The sequence below is a fragment of the Tupaia chinensis genome, unplaced genomic scaffold (assembly GCF_000334495.1).
Source record: "Tupaia chinensis unplaced genomic scaffold, TupChi_1.0 Scaffold000197_1, whole genome shotgun sequence".
In the NCBI taxonomy this organism is placed as follows: domain Eukaryota; kingdom Metazoa; phylum Chordata; class Mammalia; order Scandentia; family Tupaiidae; genus Tupaia; species Tupaia belangeri.
Genome location: NW_006159672.1, coordinates 3550873 through 3578025, shown reverse-complemented (window position 1 = coordinate 3578025; position 27153 = coordinate 3550873). Strand labels below are relative to the sequence as shown.

Below are 27153 nucleotides of genomic sequence, written 5' to 3'. Positions count from 1 at the left end.
AGCAGACTATCTGAGACTTTTAAAACACTTACCTTTCCTCTAACTTGGGAGCTTTGGGGCAAATTGTATCTAGTTCTTCAGATGCTTCTAGCTCCTGAAATAGGCACATATGTCAATTTTAGAAAAGACTTATTACAACATAAATCCCATTAATCAGATCATAATACAGAAAACTGATCAATCACCTATCTGAAATACCACGTATTTAATCCAGATTCATATTAATAAATACAGCGATTCCTAAGAAATTAGTTTTTTAGATGTATACGACACACAATAAAAGTATGTTGTAACTGAAATTTCATTACAAGGCACAGACTGACTTCTCCATTCTAACCTTAATAATATCAAGTCCTCCTATGAGCTCTCCAGAAACATAGAGCTGAGGATAGGTAGGCCAATTGGAATAGGTTTTAAGCCCTTGCCGAACTTCTTCATCTGAGAAGATATCAAAACTGCTAAACTGAATATTATGTTTGTGAAGAATTTCCACCATCTGCTTGCTGAAACCTGCATATAGAAAAAAGAAAATAGAGAATTTAATTCTGTCTTTCATACACATATGCAGCTATAAATTAATTCAGACTATATATTATTACTGGACAGAGATATCTGCTTCTGTGTTGCTGGTAATTTAATTATCATGGCTGAAAAGTATACAAAGAGAAAATAAACTCCAAGAACCTCTTATTTGACCTTGAACCACAACACATGTTCAGATATAACTTAACTTTTTAACAAATTTGGGGGGAGGGAATAAGAGGATCTTTGATAAATATCTTCTTCAATATGAGGAGCATTTTTTGGTTGTAGGACAAATCGTACTGGCCAATGAAGAAGAGACCTGAAGCCCTGGCACCTGCTCCATCCATCCACCAAGGGAATCCAAGACAAGACCTTGGATGGCCACCTCCTCGCAGTTTCTTACCAATCAGAGGGCTGGCCTAGACACCCTGGGCAGTCCCTCTCAACTCCCCTGCTCTGTGAAATCTATAAGAATCAACTCCTCTGCTCAGAAAAATCTGTGAGGATCAGCTCCTCTGCTCTGTGAAATCTACTAGACTCAACTCTACAATAGTTATTTTTAAGTTCTATTTGGATACTTTGAAAACTCAATTCTGTTTAGTCTTTATTGCCATTCTACCATTTCCTGGGTATCCATCCACTACAGCAGTTCTCAATCTTTATGATCTCTAGAAGGACAAATTAAAAATCAAGAAATGTGTTCTCTTTCAGTCTACAATGGGTTAGCACATTGAATTTTAAAGCTATCTTCTCTATTGTTATATATGAACTGTCAATAGATTGACAGTATTCTTTCTCATTTTATGTCATAACTTGACAGTTTCTTTTTTAAAACTATTTACATTCCCCAAAGTATGTAATGTGATTTTTTTTACTACACTATAATGACAATTTTATGTCCCATGATTTTATTATACTTTTGTGACACATTTTTGTTCTGTAGTTTTTTGACATCATCTTACTATGACATTAGTACTGAAGAGTAAGAGTATGAATATCAGTCTTTTATAAACCTGTTAGTCTAGTCTGAAAAAAAGATATCTGTCTTTCCATAAGCAACTTCTTCCCAATTTTTCCCAATACTTTGTACCATCCTACTCTTTCATATCACATCATCCTTCTGAAACATAATTATAATTCACTGGAAAAGTCTTTTCCTCAGATTCAGAATTCTTATAAGATTTAACGTCATCGGCAATTATTTTTTAAATACAATCATAAAATTCAATACAAGATTAATCATGAGAAATGGCTTTACCCAATGTCACCCAAAAGGACATTCATTTTGAAGTACAGATCTACGACTGAGCCCCAAATATTTTCCAGACCGGCAATTTATTGAGATGAAGCACTAGTATTTACTTGTATAGCATACGAGTTGCTTTTCCTACAACTGAAGTGTTAAGTTCATGTACAGCCTGAAGTAAAACACTGATTCTGAAATTTTTTCATTCATCTGGGAGTTCATTAGTAAACAGCTAACGGCTGATTGCTGATGGTTATTCTGTTGCCAATATATTAACTCATTTCTACTGTAACTGGCTGAAAAAAAAAAAGCTTTATTTTAGCTTTAGGCAATTACATGCAGACTAGAAAGATTGATTGGTAGTGTTTCATTTTTAAGGGTTAAAGTGGCAGACTGGAAATGTTATGCTTAAGGATAAAATAGGAAGAAGGCATTATTGTAATAACAAAATATTTACACTCTTCCTCAAGAAAAACGCACACATGCAATAAAAATATCTAAAAGTATAAAAATCGTATTTAACTGTCACAGAATCACTATTTCTATCTGTAGTCATTTTTACTCATAACATGAATATTAAGCCTAACTGCCAATGTAATCACTATCTAACAATAAAACCCTAAAGAATACATCAGAACCTGCTATGTTTTTATGTGTTTTAAGAAGTAGAAATACAGTTAGAAGATTCACTACAAAATTTCTGTATTGTGGTTCAAATACTTCTCACTTTGCTAAAATGCTTTATTAACTGAAATTGTTATAAGAATTCTCAAATAACTTTATTAACCTGTTCACTCATTTAACATTCTAAAGATCTATATCTCTAGTGTTTCTAAAAACTCTTCCTAAAACATAAGCACACTTTCCTCCTTCCTGTCCTTATGAGGGAGGAACACAGAATCAGAATATAATTATTTGACAACTGAAACCCTTTTAACATGTCAGGTTCATAAAACACCATACAATTCTGTTGGTAGTAACCACAAGTAGAGAGTAAGAAGGTGGAGATAAGGCCTGTGTAGGGGCCGAGCCAAGTCCAAGTAGACTCCAGAACAAAGACTGAAAATGGCTTTCAAGGTTTGCTGGATACAAAATTTAACTGTTAGCCACTCATGTTTTTCTTACTAACAGAAAGCAAGGTGGAGTTGGCTAATTTAATCAAAATTTAAGTGCTGCTTCCCCAGGCAGGTGGGATGGCTGAACAATACTAGAGCCATATGGAGTTCAGACCCTGAGTCCACTGAATATAGTAGGTTTGCCTACCAGCCAATGGTCCTGGCTGGCTAAAAAAAGGCTATGATAGGGAAGAGGATAAAGGCATGGTGAGACCCTATTGAAGATACCTGTCTGTGTGACTGATTCATGAAATTAAAAAGTAAACAAAAAAAAGTAGCTACCTTCTATAATCAGAGTCAAATGGTGCTAGTGGCAAAGGAGCCACTTATGAAATGAGGTTACCATTGTTTTTTGCTTTTATTTTTTTTAACTCTAGGACGCATGTCCTAGAGAGAGACAGAAAGAAGGAAAGTGAGAAAGCATCTCAGGGTGAGGGAGGATGGCCACACTTAAATCGCTTCTCCTCCATTTTTCTCTCAGAATTCTGGGCACCCGGGGAACCAGCAGTTAGCGTAATGGCTATGTCGCTGGATTCCCACGTAGTCGACCGCGGTTCACGTCCTGGACCCGGTGGCTTAAAACTCACGCCAGGCGCATGTGCGTGCGTGCCCAAGATCCCAAGAGGAGAATGGAGGAGAAGGGAGTGCGGCGTGACCATCCCCCCTGGGGGGTGATTTCTCACTTTCTGTCTCTCTCTGTCTGTCTGGCGAGCGCACATGCCCAATAGCAAAAAACCTCTCCAAAAAAAAAAGAATTCTGGGCACCCACATTTGTGCCTAGTATATTTCCCAGGCCATCAGGTCCAAGACTCAAACTGTGAAGTCAGCTATGTCAGATCCAAACATCTTAACCACCACACCACTGGCTAAACCCACCATTGTTTTTTTTAAAGGGGCTTTGTCTACACCTTGTCTGAAGTCCCTACAGAGAAGCAAAAAATAGTCTCCCTAAGCAAGCTCAGAAAGGTCCACAGAAAGTCACTTATGTTCCTGTAAGATAACAGTTTAAAGATAAAGATAGTTTATATAGCAGTACACACAGACAAGAAAACAGAATCCAAGCAAATAAAGGAAGTGGTAAGGCACAGTCACAATAAAAATATTTTCAATAATCTTAAGTACATATTTCATTTAAAATAGCAACACTCTTAAATGATGTACTTATTATATGTGATTAAAAAAAGATGCATAATAAAAACTAAACTATCAAGAGACATAAGACATGTTAAAAATATAGGGGCCAGAAGGTGGTGTAGCGTTGGTGTCACTGGACTCCCATGTGGCCACATACAGTTTACTCACTTTCTACAGCCAGTTCTACTGCACTTCAGACTTGAATGCGGATACTGAATAAAATCCATTAGACTGATTTGGTAAAGTCCTTATTATCAGGACACTATATAAAGTATCAGAAATGATTTTCATGTCTGATGGAAGATGAATGTGAACCAGCCGAATACTGCCCCACAATAAAAAAAGAGTAACAAATACAACACTGAGACTGTTGCTATCTTTAGTTGAACTGGAGTACAGATTAAGTGAGCTTCATAATACATAAATAGCAGGCACTATCTGACCTGTAAGTACTGGCCAGAAAACTTTTCAGGCAGAATTGTGAGATAAAGAAATCATTTCTTTAACTTTTAAATAGAATTCACATGAAACTTTATTTTTCAACTACACATTTTCATAACTTAATATGTAATCTGATAACTCTATAGGGAAGAATTTAATTATATTTATATTAGAAGTCTGGCTATTTTTATAAAGTCACACTGGACATGCAGTAATCATATCAATAACATACTCAATTTTACTGCCACCTATCTTAACAAAGTCCCTCCTGTGCAATTGAAACAAATACTCTTAGAGTCTCAACAGCATCATCAAAAGGCATTAAATGTTCAATTATGCAGCATAATAACGTTATACTAGGTATAGTAAAAAGAAAACAACATAAACACAATACCATAGGGGTCAAATAACTCTAAAGCTTACTTAAGGACAAAATTACAAGCATCTATGTACACAGAAAATGAGTGAGTGTAAGCCAAGAATTAGAAATCTCTAAATTACTAGCAGTGATAAAATGGAAATGACAGCAACAGGTGAATACTATAATCATTATATATTGACAGATGAGCCAGCCCATGGTGTGGTGGTTAGGGCAGTTAGATCCCACATAGCCAACCATGTAGTTCAAGTCCCATATCCAGCGGTTTGAAAAACACACCAGGCATGTGTATGTGCATGCCCAAAATCTTGAAAGGAAAGAGAAATGGAGAAAGAATGCAGGGTGACTACTCCCCAATTGGGGGGGGGGGCACTTTTTCACTTTCCCCCTCTCTCTTCAGGAAGTATATATACCCGCTGGCAAAATTTGAAAAACTAAAACAAGAAACACTGACAGACAACAGAGAAGGCAAAAATAACAGAGTTTGATAAACATGGGAGCACTATGAAAATTCTGCCAATTTTTAAATTGCTAAATCTGAACTTGGGGAAGAAAACGAAGTTACCATAAAAGAAAAGATAACTGTTAAAAGTGAAAACAAACAGAAAGAAAGCTCTGAGACAAGGCCTTCTTAACAGAGACAGTAATACGGTAGATGGAACCTAATCTGAACTTTGCTATCTCACCACACTGAGCAAGACACCTTCCTATCTTTGAGTCTGAGTAATTTACATACAAAACAAAGATGTGAATTAGATGATTTCTAAGAACTTTTTTGGTTCCAACTTTCTCTGACTTTATACTGTAACTAATTCTTATCACCTAATTACACAATGCCATTATAACTTTTGCACTGCTATGGTTTGAGTGCTGTGTGCCCCGGCCCTCAACATCTCCTGCTATAATTTGATGGCAATGAGTGTTGGAAGGTGGACTCTAGTGGGACTCTAGTGCTTGAATATGCAGGTGGGGAGCAAATGCCTCATAAATAATAAATGCTAGCTCTGGGAAGTGAGTGAATTTTTAATAATTAGTTCTGAAAGAGCAGGGTGATATAGAAGCAAGGTGACTACCTACAGGTCTCTCTCTCTCTTTCTCTCTCTGCATGTGCCTGCTTTCCTTTCTGTCTCTCTCGGCTCTATGCTCTTAGATCTTCTGGCTACCAGAATCATGAGCCAAGTAAACCTATTTTTTTGTTGCTATTGTTGCTCCTGTTTTTGTTTGTTTGTTTTGCCATTTAGGCATGTGTGCTCACTGGAGACAGAGAAAAACAAAGAGAAAGAGGGCAAGTAAAAAATTACCCTCTTTGGGATGGCTATGCCTAATCCCTTCTCCTCCAGTCTCTTCTCAGGATTTTGGGCATGTAAATGATGTGATTTTCAAGCAACCAGACCCAGGATGCAAACCACGGTCAACCACATGGGAGTAAAGCGCCTTAACCACTACACTAGCTGTTGGTCCAAAACCTATTTTCTTTATAAATCACCCAGCTTCAGGTACTTGTTAAAGAAACAGAACAGCCTAAGGCACTGATTTTCTAAAGGTATGTGAACACAGTATAAGATGTACAGTACAGACTGGAAAGAGCATGCCCATCTCAACTATATACTACAGTGGTACTCATTTTGTTTTTATTATCTTAAAAGCAACTTCTTACCACAGCGTGGCTCTTGAGGAGTTCCCTTCATAAACAACATACAGGGGGCAGCATGAGTTAATTTCTTGAGGCGGAGGTTGAGATCTTCTTTAGGATGCTCATTAGTGTTGGGTGGGATGGAGCCACTAGATGCATGTCGCTGAACTTTTTTGGTCAATTCTGGGGCATGTGCACCATCTAATCGGTCAATTTTCTGAGAATTCTGAAGTTGAAAAAGCCATTTAGAATAAATATAACATCTTTTCATCATCTTTATATTTAGATTCCAAAATTAGATTCTAGCCAGCTTTTAAAGGATTCAACAATATTATTAGAGAAGTGAAAACAAAAAGGACTCTCCACTCATTGGGATGAACCTATAACTAAGTATAAATGAGGTATTTGGGGAACTATGGTAACACCTATGGGTGCCCTGAAGCACAGATTTCCAACAGCTTCCTAAAAGTCATTAATCAAACCAGAACCAGCCAGAAGCTTCATTATGTCCAGGCACATGCTCTAAACAACAAACCTGCAATCTAGCTCATAAAACACTAGACAGTATAGAGTCAAGTCTCTGGATTCTGGTTAGGAAGTTCCAACTCTGGCTACTGACACTCCACAGTTCCTGCCACTTTTCCAGGAACGTGGGCATAGTTCTCTTCAGCATCAGTGTAAGAATGGAACCATCAGATAAAAAGTGCAGAGTCAGGATTCACCAAATGTCTAATGTTCAGGGAACATGAGAGAGGTTAAAAAAAAAAACAAAAGATAGCCCCACAGCCCATTATAGGTGGATGATCAAGAGATCACTTATGTACCGCTTTTATCCTTACCTTGAAAAACAGAAAGGTGGGGACAGAACTAATTTCGTATTTTTCAGATACTTCAGGAACAGCTTCAGCTTCCAACTTTAAAAAAGAATACCAACTTGATTATTAAAAGATCAGTTTTTACTAGTTCAATATGTAAATTAGTTTCCCATGTATTATCCGTTCAAGTAGCTGGTATTTTTAAAGACTATGGTACAAAAGTTTATGACACATTTACATTTAAATGAGACTCACTGGGCTGGCATGTCATCCACTGAGTCTGCAGTGTCAAAACGGGTTCAGAGGTTTTTATTTTGTTGCACATTTCAAAAGATGCCTGGAGGCTGTGAATAAAATTTTTGGTGCACTACTGACCTAGTAAATTTTCAATCATATGCAGCTACTACTATATTGAAATCCATAAATCACTGACCCCAGTTATGTCATGATTACAGTGCTTATTTTCTGCCCACAGCAATTCTTGCTGTTTGCTCTATTGACTAATTTCAAGAGGCAGTACATCATGACTGACAGTTGCAGCCTTCTGCAAATTATGAAGCAAAAAGGAGTATTTCTTCAATAAACTATTGATGTCTGATAAATTTTACTTTTAACTCCTGCAAGACTGCTGGACAGATGTCTTGTTAGGTTTGCTTGTTTCTATTCTATTCATACATGCAAATGCATTTTAAATAAGATGACTACATTGTTTGCTTAATTTCCTTGAGGCCTCTCAATAAGGTATGATAAGGCATCTGATACATGGATTTAAAACATATTTAGTAGCACAATTTTTAAATCATCAGAACACAATTAGAGTAATCTACTTATATAGGTCTTTATAAACAATATACTCTGGAAAAAAAAACAAGATATATTTTTTCCTCACAAGACTGTCAATTTAATATAAACTTTTTGAAGCCAATAAAAATCTGTATTCACATTATACCTGTAGGAAATAAAATATATTGATAAATTATATTGTTAAAAGTTTTCAAAATAAATGTACAATATTCTTCTAAGAGTAAAAAGATTTCCACTGGGCTTGGAAAACTATTTTTATCTAGACTTTACCCAGCCAGGTTTTAGTTATCCATGAAGCTTGACAATAAAGAGAAAGCAGAGTCATTTTACTCAGTTTTATCTTCCACCTTACATAGTCTTGGTTGTTGCTCTTTTACTACCTTTATTTTTTTCCCTTGACTATACCTTTTTGCAAACAGTATTTTTAATTATTTCAATTTTATGTATTTATGTACAAATTCTATGAATTTTTAAATCAACATCAACTGTTCAATACTCTGAAGGGAAAAAAGGTAACACATTCTGAGACAGCTATGTAGAACACTCAAAGTTTCAGAAACTTCTGTATTATGTTCTCTCACATGCATAACTTTACACTCAGACTAATGATGACCAGAAAAGCTGATGACAAGGGCATGCCTACATTAGCAACCATTGTTTTCTTCCTTTAAAGTAACAGATATTGAGTGCCCACTACATACTCAACACTATGTTAGGTTCAGTACTAATCCCTACTTTAGTACTACTGAATTGAAAAAAGTAATACAAATTCAGAAGGTCAATACTAAGTAGAAACTAAGTAATATGGTTTTAAGCCAGAACAAAACAGGTGACATTCTAACTTACAGAAATAAATTCCTATAGCTTTTAAAATTTAATCTCTTCTCACATTCCTGGTTTCCAGTAGTACTGACAACTTCATTTCTGGGAGCAAATGGACCTCTTTAATTCCTGTTGAAGTCAGGAAACCACAACTGCCTCCCTCAATTCAGCTCCCAGAAGACAAACTCTTAAGGAAAAAGCAATGATAACAGACAAATCTTCTAGAACAAGGAATGGGGTGCCATTAAAGGCAAAACATACTCTAGAACATCAAGAGCATCTGAAATCTTAAAAATCTTTGTAGCGTTAAAATTCTTCAAAAGTATTTGTGTTGGAACTAACATAACAGTTTTAACGATATAAACATAAAATAAAGTATATAATATTTTAAATATCTGCATTCAGAATAACTCAAGGATAAGCAACAATAGCTATCTTTCATGGACAGCCTAAGTTGTGACATAAACCACCATAGGCCTTTTTTTTTTTTTCCCACCCCAGTTTTTGCTATTGGATTGGTGCTCTCAGCTCACCAGAGAGAGAGAGAGGGAAAGTGAAAATATCACCCCCAAGGGGGTATGGCTATAGCACAATCCCTTCTCCTCCAGTCTCCTTGGGGATTTTGAAAGCACACGCGTGCTTTCAAGCCACCAGGTCCAGGACTCAAACCACGCAACTGGCCATGAGGGATCCAGTGCCTTAACCTTCACACCACCTGATGGTCCAGTTGTGATAGGTCTGTTACATTAAATTGCGTAGCCTATTTATAACTTTGAAAGTTACTCAGCAAATTATCATCTCAATTTCATAGGTGGTTACGTCAAGAGGAGGTGTAATAAGTTAATTTTAGGTGCCAACTTGAGTGTTAAATACCCAGATAGATGGTAAACCATTATTTCTGAGCATGTTTGTGAGGATGTTTCCAGAGGAGACTGGTATTTGAATCAGTGGACTTAGTAAGAAACATCCTTCCTCACCAAGTGCAGGTGTGCAGCACCCCATAGGTTGAGGGCTGGATAGAACAAAAAGGCAGAGAAAAAGCAAACATAAACTCTCTCTCTTCTACAGCTGGGATGTCCATCTTCTCCTGTCATTGGACATCAGGTTCTCTGGCCTTTGGACTCTGGACTTCCACAAGTAGCTCCCTGGTTCTTAGGTTTTTGACCTAAGAGTAAGTCTTCAGCTCCTCAGTAGTCAAGATTTTGGACTTAGACTGAGTTAACACCAGTCTTCCTGGTTCTCTAGCTTACAAATGACAGGAGGAAGGGACTTCTCAGCCTCTATTATTATGTAAGCTAATTCTTTTTTATTTTTATTTTTATTTTTATTTTTTGGAGAGGTTTTTGCTATAGGGCACGTGCACTCGCCAGACAGACAGAAACAGAAAGACAGAAAGCGAGAAATCACCCCACAGGGGGGATGGCCACACTGCAATCCCTTCTCCTCCATTCTCCTCTCGGGATCTTGGGCACACACACACCCGGCGTGAGTTTAAGCCACCGGGTCCAAGAGTCAAACCGCGGTTGACTACATGGGAGTCCAGCGACATAGCCATTACACTAACTGCTGGTCCCAGAATCAATCAGTAAGGGTAACAACACCCACCTTCTGACATCTTTCACTTAGCTTTCCATGTTTTCTTTTTCCTTCTGTAACTGCTCAGACTCAGTCTCTTTTCCTTCACCTGTGGCCAACCTCTGCATACAGACCTGTCCCAGGATATGGTTCTAAGTCCTCTTCTCTTCTTATCCATATTTCTTCTCTTGGGGTAGTCTCATCCAGTCACATTGCTCTAAGTGACAGTTATATGATGAGGACTCCCAAGTTCTTCCCAGCTCAGACTTCTGCCCTCACCTCCAAGTCACAAGTTTGACATACCTCCAAGTCACACTTTTGGCATACTTGCTCTACTGCATCTCCCACTAAATCTATTCCCTCTCCAAGACATCCCGCCTCACAAAATTCATCTAGTTGCTCAAATCGAAAAGGAGACACCTTGCCTAATCCATTCCTCTTGCCTTCCCTCTATCTAATCCATCACAAGTTTTCTGAACTCCTCTGCAAAATGTAAGCCAATTGAGCCTATCATATCATTTCAGTGTTCTCTCCTCCCTAGAGTTCAAGGCATCACTCACCTGACCTGGTGAAATAGACTCTAAACTGATGCACCTGCTTCTAGTCTACATTCTTTTTTTCTTTTTTTTTTGGAGAGGTTTTTGCTATAGGGCGCGTGCACTCGCCAGAGACAGACAGAGAGACAGAGAGACAGAAAGCGAGAAATCACCCCCCAGGGGAGATGGCCACGCCGCAATCCCTTCTCCTCCATTCTCCTCTCGGGATCTTGGACACGCACGCACACGCGCCCAGCGTGAGTTTTAAGCCACCAGGTCCAGGACGCGAACCGCAGTCGACTACATGGGAGTCCAGCGACATAGCCATTACACTAACTGCTGGTCCCACTTCTAGTCTACATTCTTGCCCCTTCAAACCATTCTTAAACCAGGAGGAAAAATGGCTTGAAACAGGAATCAGACTGTGTCACTTTCATTGTGCTAGGAATAAGACCTAAACTCTTCACTACTCCCCACAAGGCCACTTGACTCTTATGTCACAACCCCCCACTACCCTCCAGTCCCACTAATCTTCACCTGTACCTCTTAATACTTTGCACTTACCAATCCTCTGCCTAAAAGTTCTTCTCAGCTGTCTCAATAGCTGGATGCTTTTCACTTTTTACATCTCACTTCATCCTATACACCCTACCAGTACAACCTAAATGTACAACCTAAATGAAGTATCCTATCCACCCCAGTCTCCATCTTTCATAGTCTATTTTTTAAAAGCACTACTTTTTAAAAGTTAGTTTATTTATTTCTTCAATGAGTGAGAGAAAGAGAAAAACAGCACTCCCAACGGGGTCTTGTGGCCACAATCCACTCCCGGCCTTCAGCCACCCCCAAATCATGGGCATAAATGTGCCAAGCATACTACAAGAAGACTCCAGACCTAACTGGGAACTTTCCCATGTGAGACTACCTCGCAGAGCATTATACTTTTCTGCCATGTCACTGTCTGGTCGCTCTTTTGTAGAACTTATCACTACCTGATATTATCATGATAACGTGTTTATCCATTTAATCTTCTGTAATCCCAGTGCCTAGAATAATGTGTGGCACATAGTTAGTGTTTAATAAATAAATTTTTGGTCACAAGACTTAAGCCAAGAATGGCAAGAGTCATATGCCAATGGTGGCAAATGAGGCTCCAAGGTTAAAGAAAAAACACTTCTGACATTCAGAACATTTGGTTAAAACTCATAGAGGTTTCTATGAGTTTGGCATAAAAGGAACATATTTTTAGTTAGTTTTATGCATTACAGTGTGTACTCACACACGAGAGAGAGAGAAAGAAATATCTTTGACAATCTGTCATGCCATGACCCCAAACCCAAAGCCAATGGAGTGGCTTCTAGCAGTGCAGTTCAGTATGCTACCACTGTACCACTGAAACTGGGCCAAAAGAAACGATTGTCAAAATCAGATTTCTTCTTTGTTAGCCAAACATATACTTTAAGTGATAACTTCTCTGAAAAGACTTTTGCCAACCTTGGCCCATAAGCAGCCCAATAAACCACATTGATGGTGTTTTTTAATTACCAAGATAGCATAAAGAAAAGCTAGGTTATTTTTTAAATTTAGAAATTCTTCTACAATTATTTGAGAAACATTTTTAAAGTTCCTATAAAATGAAATACTATATATGCTCTCTAAAAATGCCAAACAAGCTGGCCAATATTCTTTTACACTGAAAAATAGGAATTTAGCTAGTTTGCAACTACTTATACAGCTACTTGGTACCTTTCTGGAGATTGTCCTATAATATCTGTGTGCATACGTAACTGTACAGACATGTAGAAATAAACAGCATACGTCACTTTTTTTTCTTTTTTTTGGAGAGGTTTTTGCTATAGGGTACATGTGCTCACCAGAAAGACAGAGAGACAGAAAGGGAGAAATCACCCCCCAGGAGGATGGCCACACCGCAATCCCTTCTCCTCCATTCTCCTCTCGGGATCTTGGGCATCCACACACACGTGCCTGGCATGAGTTAAGCCACCGGGTCTGAGATGCAAACCGCGATCGACTACATGGGAGTCCAGCAACATAGCCATTACGCTAACTGCTGGCCCTGAGCATACGTCACTTTTTTGGGGGGAGGGGACAGGGTCTCACTTCAATATCCTCCTACCTCAGCCTCCCAGCTGAGACTATATGCACATGCCACCAACTCCAGCTCTTTTTCAGAGAAGGTCTTGCTATGTTGCCCAGAACAGATTCAAGACAGTGACTCTTCTGCCTTGGGGGATGAGGGGCGAGGGGTGATTTCTTACTTTCCGTCTATCTCTGTCTCTCTAGTGAGCACACACACCCTAAAACAAAACAAATTTTAAAATTAAAAAAAAAACCTACATGAAACACAATAGTATAAGATTTCACCAACCAAGGGGACCAGCAGATGCCATAATGATTAGGTCACTGGACTCCCATGTAGGCAACCGAGGTTCAAGTCCCAGACCAGTGGCTTAAACTCACACCAGGCATGTATCCATGCATGCCTAAGATCCCAAGAGGAGAATGGAAGAGAAAGGACTGTTGTATGGCCATCCCCCTTGGGGGGTGATTTCTCACTTTCTATCTCTCTATCTCTCTCTCTCTTACCAGCGAGCATACCCACCCTACAGCAAAAACCTCTCCCCCTCAAAAAAAGAAAAAAACTCACCAATCAACCAGCTAATTAAGTCTAACTTTGAGAATTTTATACTAAAGTGTATTTATTGCATGGCACAATGAGTACCACAACCTACTAAAAAAATATTCATTATATGGCAAAATGAGTACCACGAACTACTAAGATCAAAATACTGAGATGGATGTGGAGTTCGGAAGGCTGGCATAGGAAGCAGGAGCCATCTTAACAGAGGAAAGTTGTAAAATTTAAAAAAAAAAATTTAAAGAAAGAAAAAGAAAGCATAATAAGGTAAAAATCCTACCTCAAGAATCTCATCTTCTAGTCCAAAAACTAATCAAAATGGAAATTAAATGAGAGCTGGTGGTGTGGTGGTTAAGGTATGGTGGTTAAGGCTGCTGCTAGACCCCACCCACATGGTCAACTGCTCAGTTCAAGTCACGACCTAGCAGATTTAAAAATATGAGGTGGCAAGTATGTGTATGTGCCCACAATCCTGAGAGGAGAATGGAGAAGAAATCACTATGGTATGGCCATCCCCCAGAGGGGATGCTTTTTCACTTTCCTCTCCTTCCCTCCTATCTCTCTCTGTCTCTCTCCAGTAAGCGCACAATCCCTCTTGCAAATTTTTTTTAAAATGGGGGCCAGCAGGTGGCGTGGTAGTTAAGGTGCTGGATTCCCACATGGTTGAGAGTAATTCAAGTCCCGGACCAGGTAGGCTGAAAATCACACCGGGCACATGTGCATGTGTGCCCAAAACCCCAACAGGAGAATAGAGAAGGAATTGTGACACGACTGTCCCCCTTGGGATGTGATTTATCACTTTCTCTCTCACTGTCTCTCTCTCTGGCAAGCACACACACTCTATGGCAAAAGCCACATAAAAGAACATCAACAAATAAGAATAAAATGACATCAGTGACATAAATCCAGGATTATTTCTTGACTAAGAAGCCCAACCAATAGAACCGATAAAGTTCGGAGACTAGGGGAAAAAAAAAAAAAACAGAAACAAAAAGCCACAAGGAGACAAAAAGGAAAGGAAAGCCTTCAAACAAAATAGATTTGATCTGAACCTCAAATACAACCAGCAATACCTAACTTTTTCATCACCACAAACCCTTGTACTAGTCTTCCTCCTTCTCACTCCCTCAAACAAATAACATATTTTAAAAGATTCTATCTATCAAGCTATTAATTGAATGATAAAAGCATAGTCCCATTGTAGGTAAAGACACATAAACAGGGTCAGTATCAGATAAAATACTAGCAAACTGACATGTAATTTGAAAAACAAAGGTACCTGACATCTTTTTTTTTTTTTTTTGAGAGGTTTTTCTTTTGCTATAGGGCGCGTGCGCTCACCAGACAGACAGAGAGAGACATAGAGACAGAAAGCGAGAAATCACCCCCCAGGGGGGATGGTCACGCCTCAATCCCTTCTCCTCCATTCTCCTCTCGGGATCTTGGGCATGCACGCACACGCGCCCGGCGTGAGTTCTAAGTCACCGGGTCCAGGACGCGAACCGCAGTCGACTACGTGGGAGTCCAGCGACATAGCCATTACGCTAACTGCTGGTTCCCAGCACTTGACATCTTAACCAGGCACCTAATTGTATTCTCAATAAATAATACTTCTAGCAATAAAAATAAACACTCCCAATTTCTGTAAGCCCTTGGAGATATGAGAGCCTCAGCATGGAGCCCGGGGTTTCAAAATCCAACTAGATATAGCAGCAATCCAGTAAATGGAACACCACCTAACATAAGCATAACACACAGAACGAGCATGAATGTACTTTACAACCATATTATCAGTTCAAGGAATGAGGGATTCAGAGGCAATAAATGTGAAAACACTGCCTTTCAGTATTTAATTCTAACAAGCACAAATTACTCTGACTAAAAATACACAACTAGCTTTTCTAAGATATCTATCATCTCCCACAAAATAAGAAAGTGATGATAGTCACAAAACCTTACAATCTGCTAAAAATAATTCTGCTTGATCACTTATTTAAATGATTTTATAAATCTGTCATAAAAATGGACTAGTTACTTCACAAGAGTAAAATGCCAAACTATTTCATTATTTAAAATCAGACTAAAAAAAACACATTAAAAGACAGAGATGGGGTAGTAGAATATCGTTCAATGCCTATAAATTTTCAAACGCTCTCATTAACAAAAGAAAGCTGTTTTTAAATGAACTACAAGACTCTTAAGTCAATGATTTCAAATATTTTACTTCTCATTTGCTCACTATTTGTTCAGCAAGTGCCTTTTTTTTTTTTTTTTTTCTATGGGGCGCATGCGCTCACTAGAGACAGAGACAGAGAGACAGAAAGTGAGAAATCACCCCCTTGGGGCAATGGCTGTGCTGCAATCCCTTCTTCTCCATTCTCTTCTTAGAATGTTGGGCACGTATGCACATGCACCTGGCATGAGTTTTAAGCAGCCAGGTCCGGGACTTGAACCACAGGCGACTACGTGGGAATTCAGCAATATAACTATTATATCATCTGCTGGTCTCAAGTAAGTGCCTTTTAAGTATCTACATTACAAATCCATGCAAATTATCTTTGCCCTTGATGTCTAATGAAAGAAAAATTACACCATAGAGTGAATTTCTGGAACGTCATGATTCCTGGAAGAATGATCCATCTAGCACTGTGGTAATCCCCTTGAAATGGCAGGTGTGGTGTTCCCAACAAACCAACATGAGAGTTTCTAACCCTTGGCTCATTGAGACACTTAAGCTCTTGAACAACTTAAAATCTCACTGCCAAGTCTGGTACCAATGTGAGAAGTAATTCTATAGTCACTTTAAATAAATCATTCAGATAGCAGCTTAAGAACAATGTGTTATCTAAACCGGTAACATTATACACATAAATGCAGACTTAGAACAATTACCATCATCTTGATTAATCTTATGAGTGAAATGTTTAATCATTCATTTTACTTGTAATCATTATCTTTTATCTCTGACCAAACATGCAGTTTTAATGTCCCCCTCTATTATTTATATTGGACATTTCAGGGTTACATTCTAAGGTTACATTACACATTCTATTGAAATTTTAAATAAGTCCTTAAATTTTAAAAATCTAATAACTATTATATCCATATTTGCTCTATCAGCATACAGAAACACCAGAAGGATTCATACAAAAATTAATATAAGCAGTTATTTATAGGGTAAGACAAGGTCAACAAGAGAAGAGTGTGGTGAGCCTTCTCGATGTATACCTTCCTACACTATTTGAATTTTTTTTTTTTTGGAGAGATTTTCGCTACAGGGCACGTGCGCTCGCCAGACAGACAGAGAGAGACATAGAGACAGAAAGCAAGAAATCACCTCCCGGGGGGATGGTCACGCCTCAATCCCTTCTCCTCCATTCTCCTCTCGGGATCTTGGGCAGGCACGCACACGCGCCCGGTTTGAGTTTTAAGCCACTGGGTCCGGGACGCGAACCACAGTCGACTACGTGGGAGTCCAGCGACATAGCCATTACGCTAACTGCTGGTTCCCACCATTTGAATTTTTGAGCCACTTGAGTACAGTACATATTCAAAGAAAACTTGATCTACATAGAAGCTGTCTGAAAGTTTTAGCATCTACCATACAAATAAATTAGTTGCCAGAATTCTGCATTTTCAGCTTACAACTGATGTCATTTTTAACACTACATATGAGTATACTTGCCAATATGTACTCTGAACTCACAAATTCTGATTTTATAAAATAGGCTTTGGTTTTCTGGATCGTTTTCCAATCCTAAAGATTCAGATTTTTGAATACAGGATGTGCCTCCCTTCCCAATAATCCAATTAAGTTTCTCAACTCATATTTTGGCCTTGATGCCTCAATCCATACTAAATCCTGGATAACATTAAATATGCTGAACCAAGTGAGTTTTAATCCTGTCGTACTACCACTTTCCTAGTACTTCCCATTTAAGAGAGACACTAGGAATGCAGCATATAAAACGAGAATAAAAGCAAAGGAGAAAAGGAAAAGACTGGCTTCCTTTCTCTGCATTCTGAACAAATTAAAAGACCCAGTGCCCCCCAATGGTATGAATTTGCCCAATCCAAGATAGTAACTTCCTGTTCTAATGGACCCTAGCAGCCTTTACACATTACACATAGCTTTTCAGCGAAACGTGACTTGTTAGTTTTTTAAATATCTTAAAACTGCAGTTATCCACAGTGAATTATCTTGTCTAGTCTGCTTCTGCTCTCAAACATTCCAGCTGCCTATTGCCCATCCTGGTATTTAGCAGTTATGTCCTCCCATCCAAGTATATGTAATAGTAAAGAAAGTGTGGTGATTTTTATTGAGAAATACAAAATTTTAAGATTTTTAAGAATAATCTACTACAAAAGTAACAGATCCTGACACCAATTATAAATATTTGGAAATTCTACACCACTGGTCTAGTTGAATTAAATTAATAAAAGACATGACACTGAAAATACCTTCACAAATGAAACTTGAGAATGTTCTTTAGCTAATTCTGCCATTACATCGTTCATCTGTGCACACTGTGGAGCCCATGGTGCCCAGAAATGGATCACAAGGAGGGACCTGTAAATCAATAAAATGATTTTTTAAATTAACTTTGGAAATAAGCAAATACTGATAAATTCTCTCTCTCTCTCTCTCTTTCTCTCTCTCTCTCTCTTTCTCTCTCTCTCTCTCTCTCTCTCACACACACACACACACACACACACGCAAAACCTTTAAAAGAACTGCCTGAATTGTTTTGTGCTATTACAATTCTCACGTACTAAACATGAAAAGAAAAATAAAAACACTCCACAAGGTCTTGAGATTCTTTTGGATAATTTTCAAGTTCATGATATTTCTTCAGTCAAGATTTAGCCCATATGAAGCAATTCTGAATAGTTCTCCATCTCAACTAATAGTCGTGTAAATCAAGTATATTTTCAGACCCTTGAGGAAAGGGGGAACTAAATTTTGTATTAAAGGCACAATGTTTGTGAAAAATGGCTGTAGATGTATTATTACTATTACTATCAGGATTTACTTTTAAACATAGTATTGTGATAAAGGGCTGTAATAGTGACCACAGGAACAATAAAATGTTGAAAGTGAAGGCACATCAGCAGAAAACAAGGAGTAATGAAACAGGTTTTTACAAATACATCCTTTTATGCTTTTTACATTATGCTACAAAAGAAGTTTTAAATAGTTGTAGTATAAACAGATAGAATAGTGGATTAATAAAATGTTGATTAAATTCTTAGGAAACAAGTGTACTTATATTAATTGTTTCCATATAAAATTATCCCAGCAAAGATATTTTTAACCTATCTTCATTCCAACTGAAATATTCTAAATTCAAATATAATTCCCCCAAACAAAAAGCCTGAAAAGTAAGGGGGAAGAAAATGTCACATGGTAAAAAGAACCAAGAACAACTAATCTGTCATTAAAGAAAGGAATAACAAAATGTATAAAAACAGTAAGATAACACAGGTGAACAAAGAAAGGCTGCAATGGAATGTCAGGACAGCAGAAGCAAAGGGAAGATTTCAGAAGAAGGGGCAGGATTTGGTGACAGATAAGCAATAAGTTTAAGGCTGACTCCAAGCTGTGGCTTAAGAGACAGCTAGCTAGCTAGTGTTGGCACTAGTCTCAAATCAGAGCACAGAAACCATCAACTTGAGAGGAAAGGAAGTCTAAGAGGGTGTTAGTATGATGTCTTAAGCTCAGAAAACAAATCTGTGCTTCATCTATAGATTTGGGAATCAACTGACAATGCAAACAAACACAGAAGAGACTCCAAGTCAGTATGTCAGGGACTCGTCTACATTAAGTTAGGTCAGATAGAAAAAGAAACTCATGTGTAGTGAAGCAGAGAAGGGAGCCTAATAAGTATGGGAAAGTTAAAGGGTCTCAGAAGTCAAGAGAAGAATGTCATCAAGAAGGATGGAACGACAATCATCAAATGCAGAAGTAAAGGGTAACTAACACTATTGAGAGCAGTTCCAATGAAGCAGTAGAGCACAAGTAAGACTGCAATACACTGAGGATTTAAATGAAGATGAAGTAGAGATTTTTTAATTGAGATTTTTGCTATAGGGCTCATGCACTTGCCAGAGAGCCAGAGCCAGAGACAGAGAGAGAGAAATCACCCCCAAGAGAGGGAAGGCCATGCCTTCTCCTCCATTCTCCTCTCAGGATTTTGGGCATGCATGAGCACTCATACACAGGTTCCCAGCATGAGTTTCAATCTGCCAGGCCCGGGACTGGAACCGTGGTCAATTACATGGGAATCCAGCAATGTCACTACCACGCCACTTGCTAAAGATCTGTAATAAGCACAGCAAAAGACATGACCAAGAGATGGGCTTTTTTTTTTTAAGATTCTTAAAATGTTTATTTCTGTCAGGAAAGCTGACGATTTTCTATAAACATTTTGGTTTATTATAATAAGCACTTTCCCCATGAAAAAATACACTCAAAATATCTCTATCCTTGAGGTAAAGAATTAAAAAAAAAAAAAAATCCTGACTTTTTTAAAGAAAAAAATTCTTAAAATTCCTTTAGCTTGATAAAAAAAGACGATCTTATTCCACTCTGGTGAACATAAATGTATTTTATACAGCAAAGTATCCAGTCACTTATTGGCAAATGGGAAGTGAGAAGTAGTCATGTACAAGTTCTACTCACAGTGCAACACACTGCCACATTCAAACATATTCTTTGCTGGTTTTTTTTTTTTTTTTAATAGTTACCAACACTTCCGGCAAAGACAATGGCAAAAGCAGCAGAAGTTTCAGATCTCAAGGTTCCAGAAGGGAATTAATCTGAGTCTTCATCATCGAGATAGCCCTCAGCATTACTTAATGTTTGAACTGCATCTGTTCCCTGTTTCTTTTTCAGGAAAAATGCACAGGCAGCATTCGTAATCATGTCAAAGGTCAGCTTCTTCTCATTTCTTAAGTCTATTCTAGCAAATTTCACCAAAAGCAAATGTACAATTATCTGCATAGCCCTTCCAGTCCTGCTGGTTCAGTTCAATGTTTGGCTGTGTAAAAACCATTTCCTCTATATCTCATGACCCCCATGCTTCCAGCTTTGTCCAGGCCATTAACACCCACTTGGTTGACCACACACTCTCAATCAGCTCAAGTGGCCTCTTTTTGCAGCTTTATGCAATGGATTGTCAATGGATTCTGCCTGCTCAACCACATAGTTGCTTGGAAGCAGTCCAATTTTGTCTTTGGAGGTGCCTTTCCACCAATTGGTACCACTCATGATATCACCTTCCTCAAAGTACAATTCATCTAGAGTTCTAGGTTCAAAAGTATTCAGAGCTCTGAAGAGTTACTTGACCTGGTTTGACTGGTTTGGGAGGAGGCTTTGACACCTCACTTCCTTGAGCTGTTAATCCTAGAGACTATGGGGGGGAGTCAACCAATCGCCCCTCCAGCAGAGTGCCCCAAAGCTTCTTTTTGTTCGGTTTGTTGTTGAGCACCTTCAAGAACCTACACCCACCCTTGGCTGCAGGAGGAGCTAACACAGGCAGAGAGGCTCTGTTGAGTGCCCAGCCCTTTTTCTTTTAACACAAGATGATTTGCATATTTATTTCGTTAGAAGACAGTACAAATGGAGAGGAAGAGACTGCAGATAGGTGAGACAGTTGAGGATGCAAGGGGAAAGAACTGGGAACTCTAGAGCCAAGTAATTAAGAATGGGGAAAGCTACAAATAAGCAAGTACCTATTGGATGAGGGACAGTAAGAGCACTCAGAGAGATGCTGTGTGAAATCCCGTTTTCTCTCAGGTAGGAAACAAGGTCATTTGCTTAAACAAAGGAAAGTGGAGGATAAGGATGTAGGTAGAACTAATGATGGGAGAGCTGTACAAAGGTACTCTGAAGAAAAGCAAGAGGCCCCAAAGGAAGACTCACCTAAGGCAGAAAAGGGGAACTTCACAGTCAATGGTTTGTAATTTGCATTCAGCAGAACTTAAACCAGCAGTTTCAATGGATAAGCAGATGGGCCTCAGGTCATAGCAGAAGACTGTGTTGTATCTCATTAAACACTGTTTTCTCTTCCTCCTGGGCATTCAGGTAGACTACATTTTTCAGTTCTTGCAGTTGTTCAAGATTGCTACATAGGCCTGACTCCTCAAAACTCTTCCTGTGATCCTCTCCCTACTCTAGTCTCGCCTCAAAGCCAAGGATTCAGAGGCTCCCAGGCCTATGGGTAGAAGGACAACAGGTCTACAAAGGCCATGTGCAAGAATGTGCACAGTGAGCTTATACATAATAAGCCTAAACTGGAAATAATCCATATGTCCATGAATGGGAGAAAAAGGTGTATAGGCATACAACAGAATACAACTTAGCAATTAAAAGAAACCAACTTTACACATATGTGGAAAAAAATCTTGAAAAAATACTAAGCAAAAGATGCCAGACTTGATAAAAAAGGCCAACTGTATGATTCTATTTACATAAAGTCCAAACACAAGAGAAAACTAGACAACAGAAAGCAGATCAGTGGATGAGAGAAAGGTGTAAAGAATAAAGAACTTCCATAGGGTTCCATATTCTTGTTTTGAATGGTGATTATTTTTCTATACAACTTCAAAATTCATCACAGCTGACCATTAAGATCTGTACATTTACTACTGTATGTAAGAAAATCCTCAATTTTTAAAAAGTTGGAATACCACCTTTTACCAAATTGACAAAGGATTTTTAAAATTATAATACTCAACGATAAAAACGATGGTAAGAAAAGCACTTTCATATCTGCTGGTAAAAATTAAACTAAACCAGGACCAGCAGGTGGCGTGGTGGTTAAGGTGCTGGACACTCCCACATGGCTGACCAGGGTTCAAGTCCTGAATCTGGTGGCTTGCTTTCTCACTTCCTCTCTCTCTCACTCTCACCCTCTGTCTCTCTCTGGTCAAATTAAGAAATAAATGAATGAATAAATAAAATAAAATAAATTATTAAACTAAATCCTTTCAGAAATTTCTTACACATATGCAAATATCTTAATTAAAGAGACAACCATTTATGTTTATGGATATGTTTCCATTATTTTGCATAACAAATAACTAAAAAGAATATTCAACAGTATATTGAGTGGGGAAGATTTCTGCTATAGGGCGCATCCAGAGAGACAAAGAGAGAAATCATACCACTACCACTACCACCAACACCACACCCGCATGGCCACATCACAATCCCTTCTCCTCTGGCACACAGGCACACTCGCCCGGGTGAATTTTAAGCTACCAGTTCCAGGACTTAAGATGCGATTGGCCAAGTGGGAGTCCAGTGACATAACTGCTACATCATCTGCTGGCCTCCAACGGTACAGTTTTGTAAAGGTAGTAACAAAATATTATAAAGCCATTAAAATCAAATTTTCAAAAGAAAGTTTAATGCCATGGGAAAATGCTCATGTTAGTACATTTTTTAAAAAATTAAAATAAGTATGAGCCTAAATATGTCAAAAAGAAAAGAAAAAGGAACACAATCTGAATTAAGTTTCAGTTCCATTACTACTAGCATGGCTCTGAAATGTAATCTAACTTCCCTTAACTTCTATATCTGTAAAATAACAATACCTAACAACCTAGGATGTTGGGAAGATCAAGCAAATAACTAAAAGTGCTTTGAAACATTTAAAGTATAACATAAGGGACCAGCAGATGACATAATGGTTACGTCCCTGGACTTACATGTAGTTAACCACGGTTTCAATACTGGACGTGGCGGCTTAAAACTCATGCGGGCACATGTGCATGCATGCCCAGTATCACGAGAGGACACTGGAGGAAAGAGACTGCAGTGTGGCCATCCCCCCAGGGGGTGATTTCTCACTTTCTGTCTCTGTCTCTCCCACAAGCGCTCATAGCAAAAACCTCTACAGCAAAAACCTCTCTAAAAAAAAAAAAAAAAGGAAAAAGGAAAGCATGACATAAATGCTAATAATTGAAAATAACTATAACATTCTCATATTCAAATCCTTAACTTCCATTTTTCAAATAAGCACATGATGCCCAATATTATAAGGACATATACTAGAAATCTTTATAGAAGATGTAATTTTCTTTTGGATTATACGTAAAGCATTCTTTTCTTCTTCATGGATAGACCAATATGCCTACTGCACTGATAAAAATATTTAGAGAATGACCAGGTTGAAATCCTGACTATGTAGTTTCTAGATAAGGTAGTGAAGCTCAGATTTTTTTTTTTTTTTGAGAGTTTTTGCTATAGGGTGCATGTGCTTGCCAGAAAGACAGAGACAGAGAGACAGAAAGCGAGAAATCACACCCCAGGGGGTTGGCCGCGTTGCAATCCCTTCTCCTCCTTTCTCCTCTCGGGATCTTGGGCATGCACGCACACACCCCTGGTGTAAGTTTCAGCCACCGGGTAAGGGACTCGAACCACGGTCGACTACATGGGAGTCCAGCAACATAGCCATTAAGCTAACTGCTGGTCCTGAAGCTTAGTTCTTATGAGTAAGGTAATCAGTGAACAATAGTTGTCCTTCTACTACTACAATAGTGTTCTGCTATTACAGTTACTCATCTCTGGATAACGTCAGCTTCCATTTATCATTCATATACTAGACTCTAAACTATTTGACAAAAAGGAAAAACTTAAGCAAAAGGGTACTGATATACCCACTGTATAAATCAACTCAAGTTTCAGTACACATAAATACCTGATAGATTACTTAAGAAAACAAAACATTTTCAATTCATATCAGATTTTAAGAGAAGAAAAGCAATGATTTTAAAAGCCTGTAAATGTGGGACCAGCAGTTAGCGTAATGGCTACGTCACTGAACTCCCACGTAGTCGACCGAGGTTCGCATCCTGGACCCGGTGGCTTAAAACTCACTCCGGGCGCATGTGCGTGCGTGCCCAAGATCCCAAGAGGAGAATGGAGGAGAAGGGATTGCGGCATGACCATCCCCCCTGGGGGGTGATTTCTCGCTTTCTGTTTCTCTGTCTGTCTCTGTCTGGCGAGCACATGCGCCCTTTAGCAAAAAAAATAAAAATAAAAAAAAAGCCTATAAATATGACCTCTATTATTCTTTTTTTTTTTGAGAGAGATTTTCACCGTAGGGCGCGTGCGCTCGCCAGACAGACAGAGAGAGACATAGAGACAGAAAGCGAGAAATCACCCCCCAGGGGGGATGGTCATGCCGCAATCCCTTCTCCTCCATTCTCCTCTTGGGATCTTGGGCACGCACGCACACGCGCCCGGCATGAGTTTTAAGCCACCGGGTCCAGGACACGAACCGCGGTCGACTACGTGGGAGTCCAGCGACATAGCCATTATGCTAACTGCTGGTTCCCTGACCTCTATTATTCTTACAGGCTTCCATTTTCACAAGAAGCAGCAAAGATTTGCTCCTTCCCAGGTGTCACCCATCATCTCTCAAGTGGCCATTTAAACCAGTCTTTATGGAAAGGGTACACTGTTTTCTGAGTCATTTCAAGACTCACAGACAACAGGTAAGAATACATCCAAATTTTACATTAAACTTTTACCCATTGTGTAGCTTAAAGACTGTTGTAAAAATGAAAAATTAAAAACACATACACAGGGACCACCAGATGGTGTAATGGTTGCATCACTGGACTACCACATAGTCGACCATGGTTTGAGTCCCAAACCTGGCAACTTAAGCTGATGTCGGGGGAGTATGCATGCATGCCCAAAATCCCAAGAGGTGACTGGAGAAGGGATTGCTGTGTAGCCATTCTCCCTAGGGGGTGATTTCTGTGTCTCTCCAGCAAGTGCACATGCCCTATAGCAAAAATCTCTCTCAAAAAAAAAAAAAATGCATACACCAAAGTATTACAGATAATTTAAAGGTGACAGTGAATTTAAAACGTTTATTAAGGGCAGGTCCACACAAGTCCTACTCATTTCATCAGGCCGCCTCTGGTTTCCTCCAACATCATACTGCCTGGAGATCTGTCAGTGTTGTATGAATCTGAAACAAGCTTCCATCCATAAGTAAACATCATTCTCCACTCATTTTTTAAAGTCTTCCAGGTATACTCGAAATACTGCTTGAATCAACATTTTAAGGCCATCACCTCCAAAAAGCATGGCTAACCAGTCTCACTGCCTCCACAAAGGCAATACCACGATCAAGCCTGCACTCTGCACTGCAAAATCCGAGTCTTACCCTGGAGTTAAGTCAGCGAAATTTCACTCAACTTAGGTCATCAAGTACCCACTGCCTGTAAACAATCTGAATATACTAAGGGCCAACATTTATTAAATGCTTCCTGGATGTCAGGCATCATAGCACTTCACATGCACCCTCGCACTTACGAGGTATGTACTGCTCTATGTATTTCACCGTAGAGGAAACTGAGGCTTGTTTATGAAACTTGCCCAGAGGTTACATGATTAGTAGTTGGCTGGGTTGGGAAGTTGACCCCAAGCAAGCTGACACTAGAGCTCTCATCTTAACCACTAGTTAGAGAACCCAGTCCTTGGTGCACTCTACCATTAGAGATGGTATTATTACGCAGTGACCACGTGCACACCTGTTAAGTGTTCAGGCCAGTAATCATCATACAGTTCAGCTAGTCTATTACATACCCCCCCCCCAAGAAAAAGTCTCCTATTCATCTCTACGGTTCTCTTTTCGTAGCCTTCTCAAGGACAAGTACGTGCGCCAAACTGGAAGACATCACTACAATTCATGAAATAGGAAATCCTTATCTATGGCAACAGGTTAAGTCCGAAAACGCAGACATTACCCGTCGACTGACCAACAAACTTTAAAACCTTCTTTTGAAAAGGAGACAGACGACTTAATCCGTCAGGGCCTTATCTAACAGTTTTCCTGGTGACATAGGTGTCCCCTCAGTTAGGCTAAGAAGAAAGCGCCAGCACGCTGCTAACTGGCGCAAGGAGAGGTCGTGGCCAGCAGCCGTGGGCGGCCTACTCGAGGGTCTCCGCGCGGCCTCTTCCACAGCCCCCAGCCCGCGCCGCAGAGCTGAGTCACCGTGGCGGTCCCGCTCCCGGGTCGCCCAGGCTAGGGGCCGGCCGGGTCGGGTCCCAGGGGTTCAGGCCACTGTAGGGGTCAAGACAGGGGAGCGAGGATCCGCCCTGCTCGCTGTTTCCGGAAGAAAAGAGCCGCAGCTCGGGGCCGTCTGCCCCACAGGCCCAAGGGAGGCAGCGAGGAGGACGCCAGGCCGGGTCCCCCAGGCCGAAACGAACTGGGAGCCACCGAGCGCGCCTGGCTGCCCGGTGACCTCGCCTCACACCCTACCTTCGCCCCCGCTTTCTCACTCCTGTGCTCTCTGCTCCACTTACTTGGCTTTGAGACGCAGCAGCTCCTCGAACTGCCCGGCTGAGCCGACCTCCACCACCGCTGCTGTTGCCGCCTCAGCCGCCCCCGCCGCCATGCTGCTGCCGCCAGACGAGAGCAATCGAGTCCGTACAGCCTGATGGG

At 39.6% G+C, this 27153-nt stretch overlaps 1 protein-coding gene and 1 pseudogene across 1 annotated transcript; both read right to left on the bottom strand.

Annotated features, from left to right (window-relative positions):
* On the bottom strand, positions 1 to 27153 carry LOC102476842 (glutaredoxin-3). Its single transcript, XM_006146923.3, has 6 exons — positions 27015 to 27153; positions 18146 to 18254; positions 7313 to 7387; positions 6498 to 6699; positions 338 to 510; positions 1 to 94 (listed from the first exon to the last, which is right to left on the bottom strand). Exons 1-6 carry the CDS (start codon positions 27104 to 27106, stop codon positions 29 to 31), a joined length of 717 nt encoding a protein of 238 aa, XP_006146985.3. The 5' UTR covers positions 27107 to 27153; the 3' UTR covers positions 1 to 28.
* Positions 20489 to 25229, bottom strand: LOC102474067 (osteoclast-stimulating factor 1 pseudogene; annotated as a pseudogene).

Bases quoted from the DNA above. Each gene is read 5' to 3' on its own strand.
- LOC102476842 (XM_006146923.3), bottom strand. From the start codon at position 27,106: ATGGCGGCGGGGGCGGCTGAGGCGGCAACAGCAGCGGTGGTGGAGGTC. The intron at 7,388-18,145 runs GTATTTTCAGTG...TCTTTTTTAAAG, and splicing joins CTCAAGTTTCATTTGTGAAG to TTGGAAGCTGAAGCTGTTCC. The intron at 6,700-7,312 runs GTAAGGATAAAA...TTTCAACTTCAG, and splicing joins CCACCTTTCTGTTTTTCAAG to AATTCTCAGAAAATTGACCG.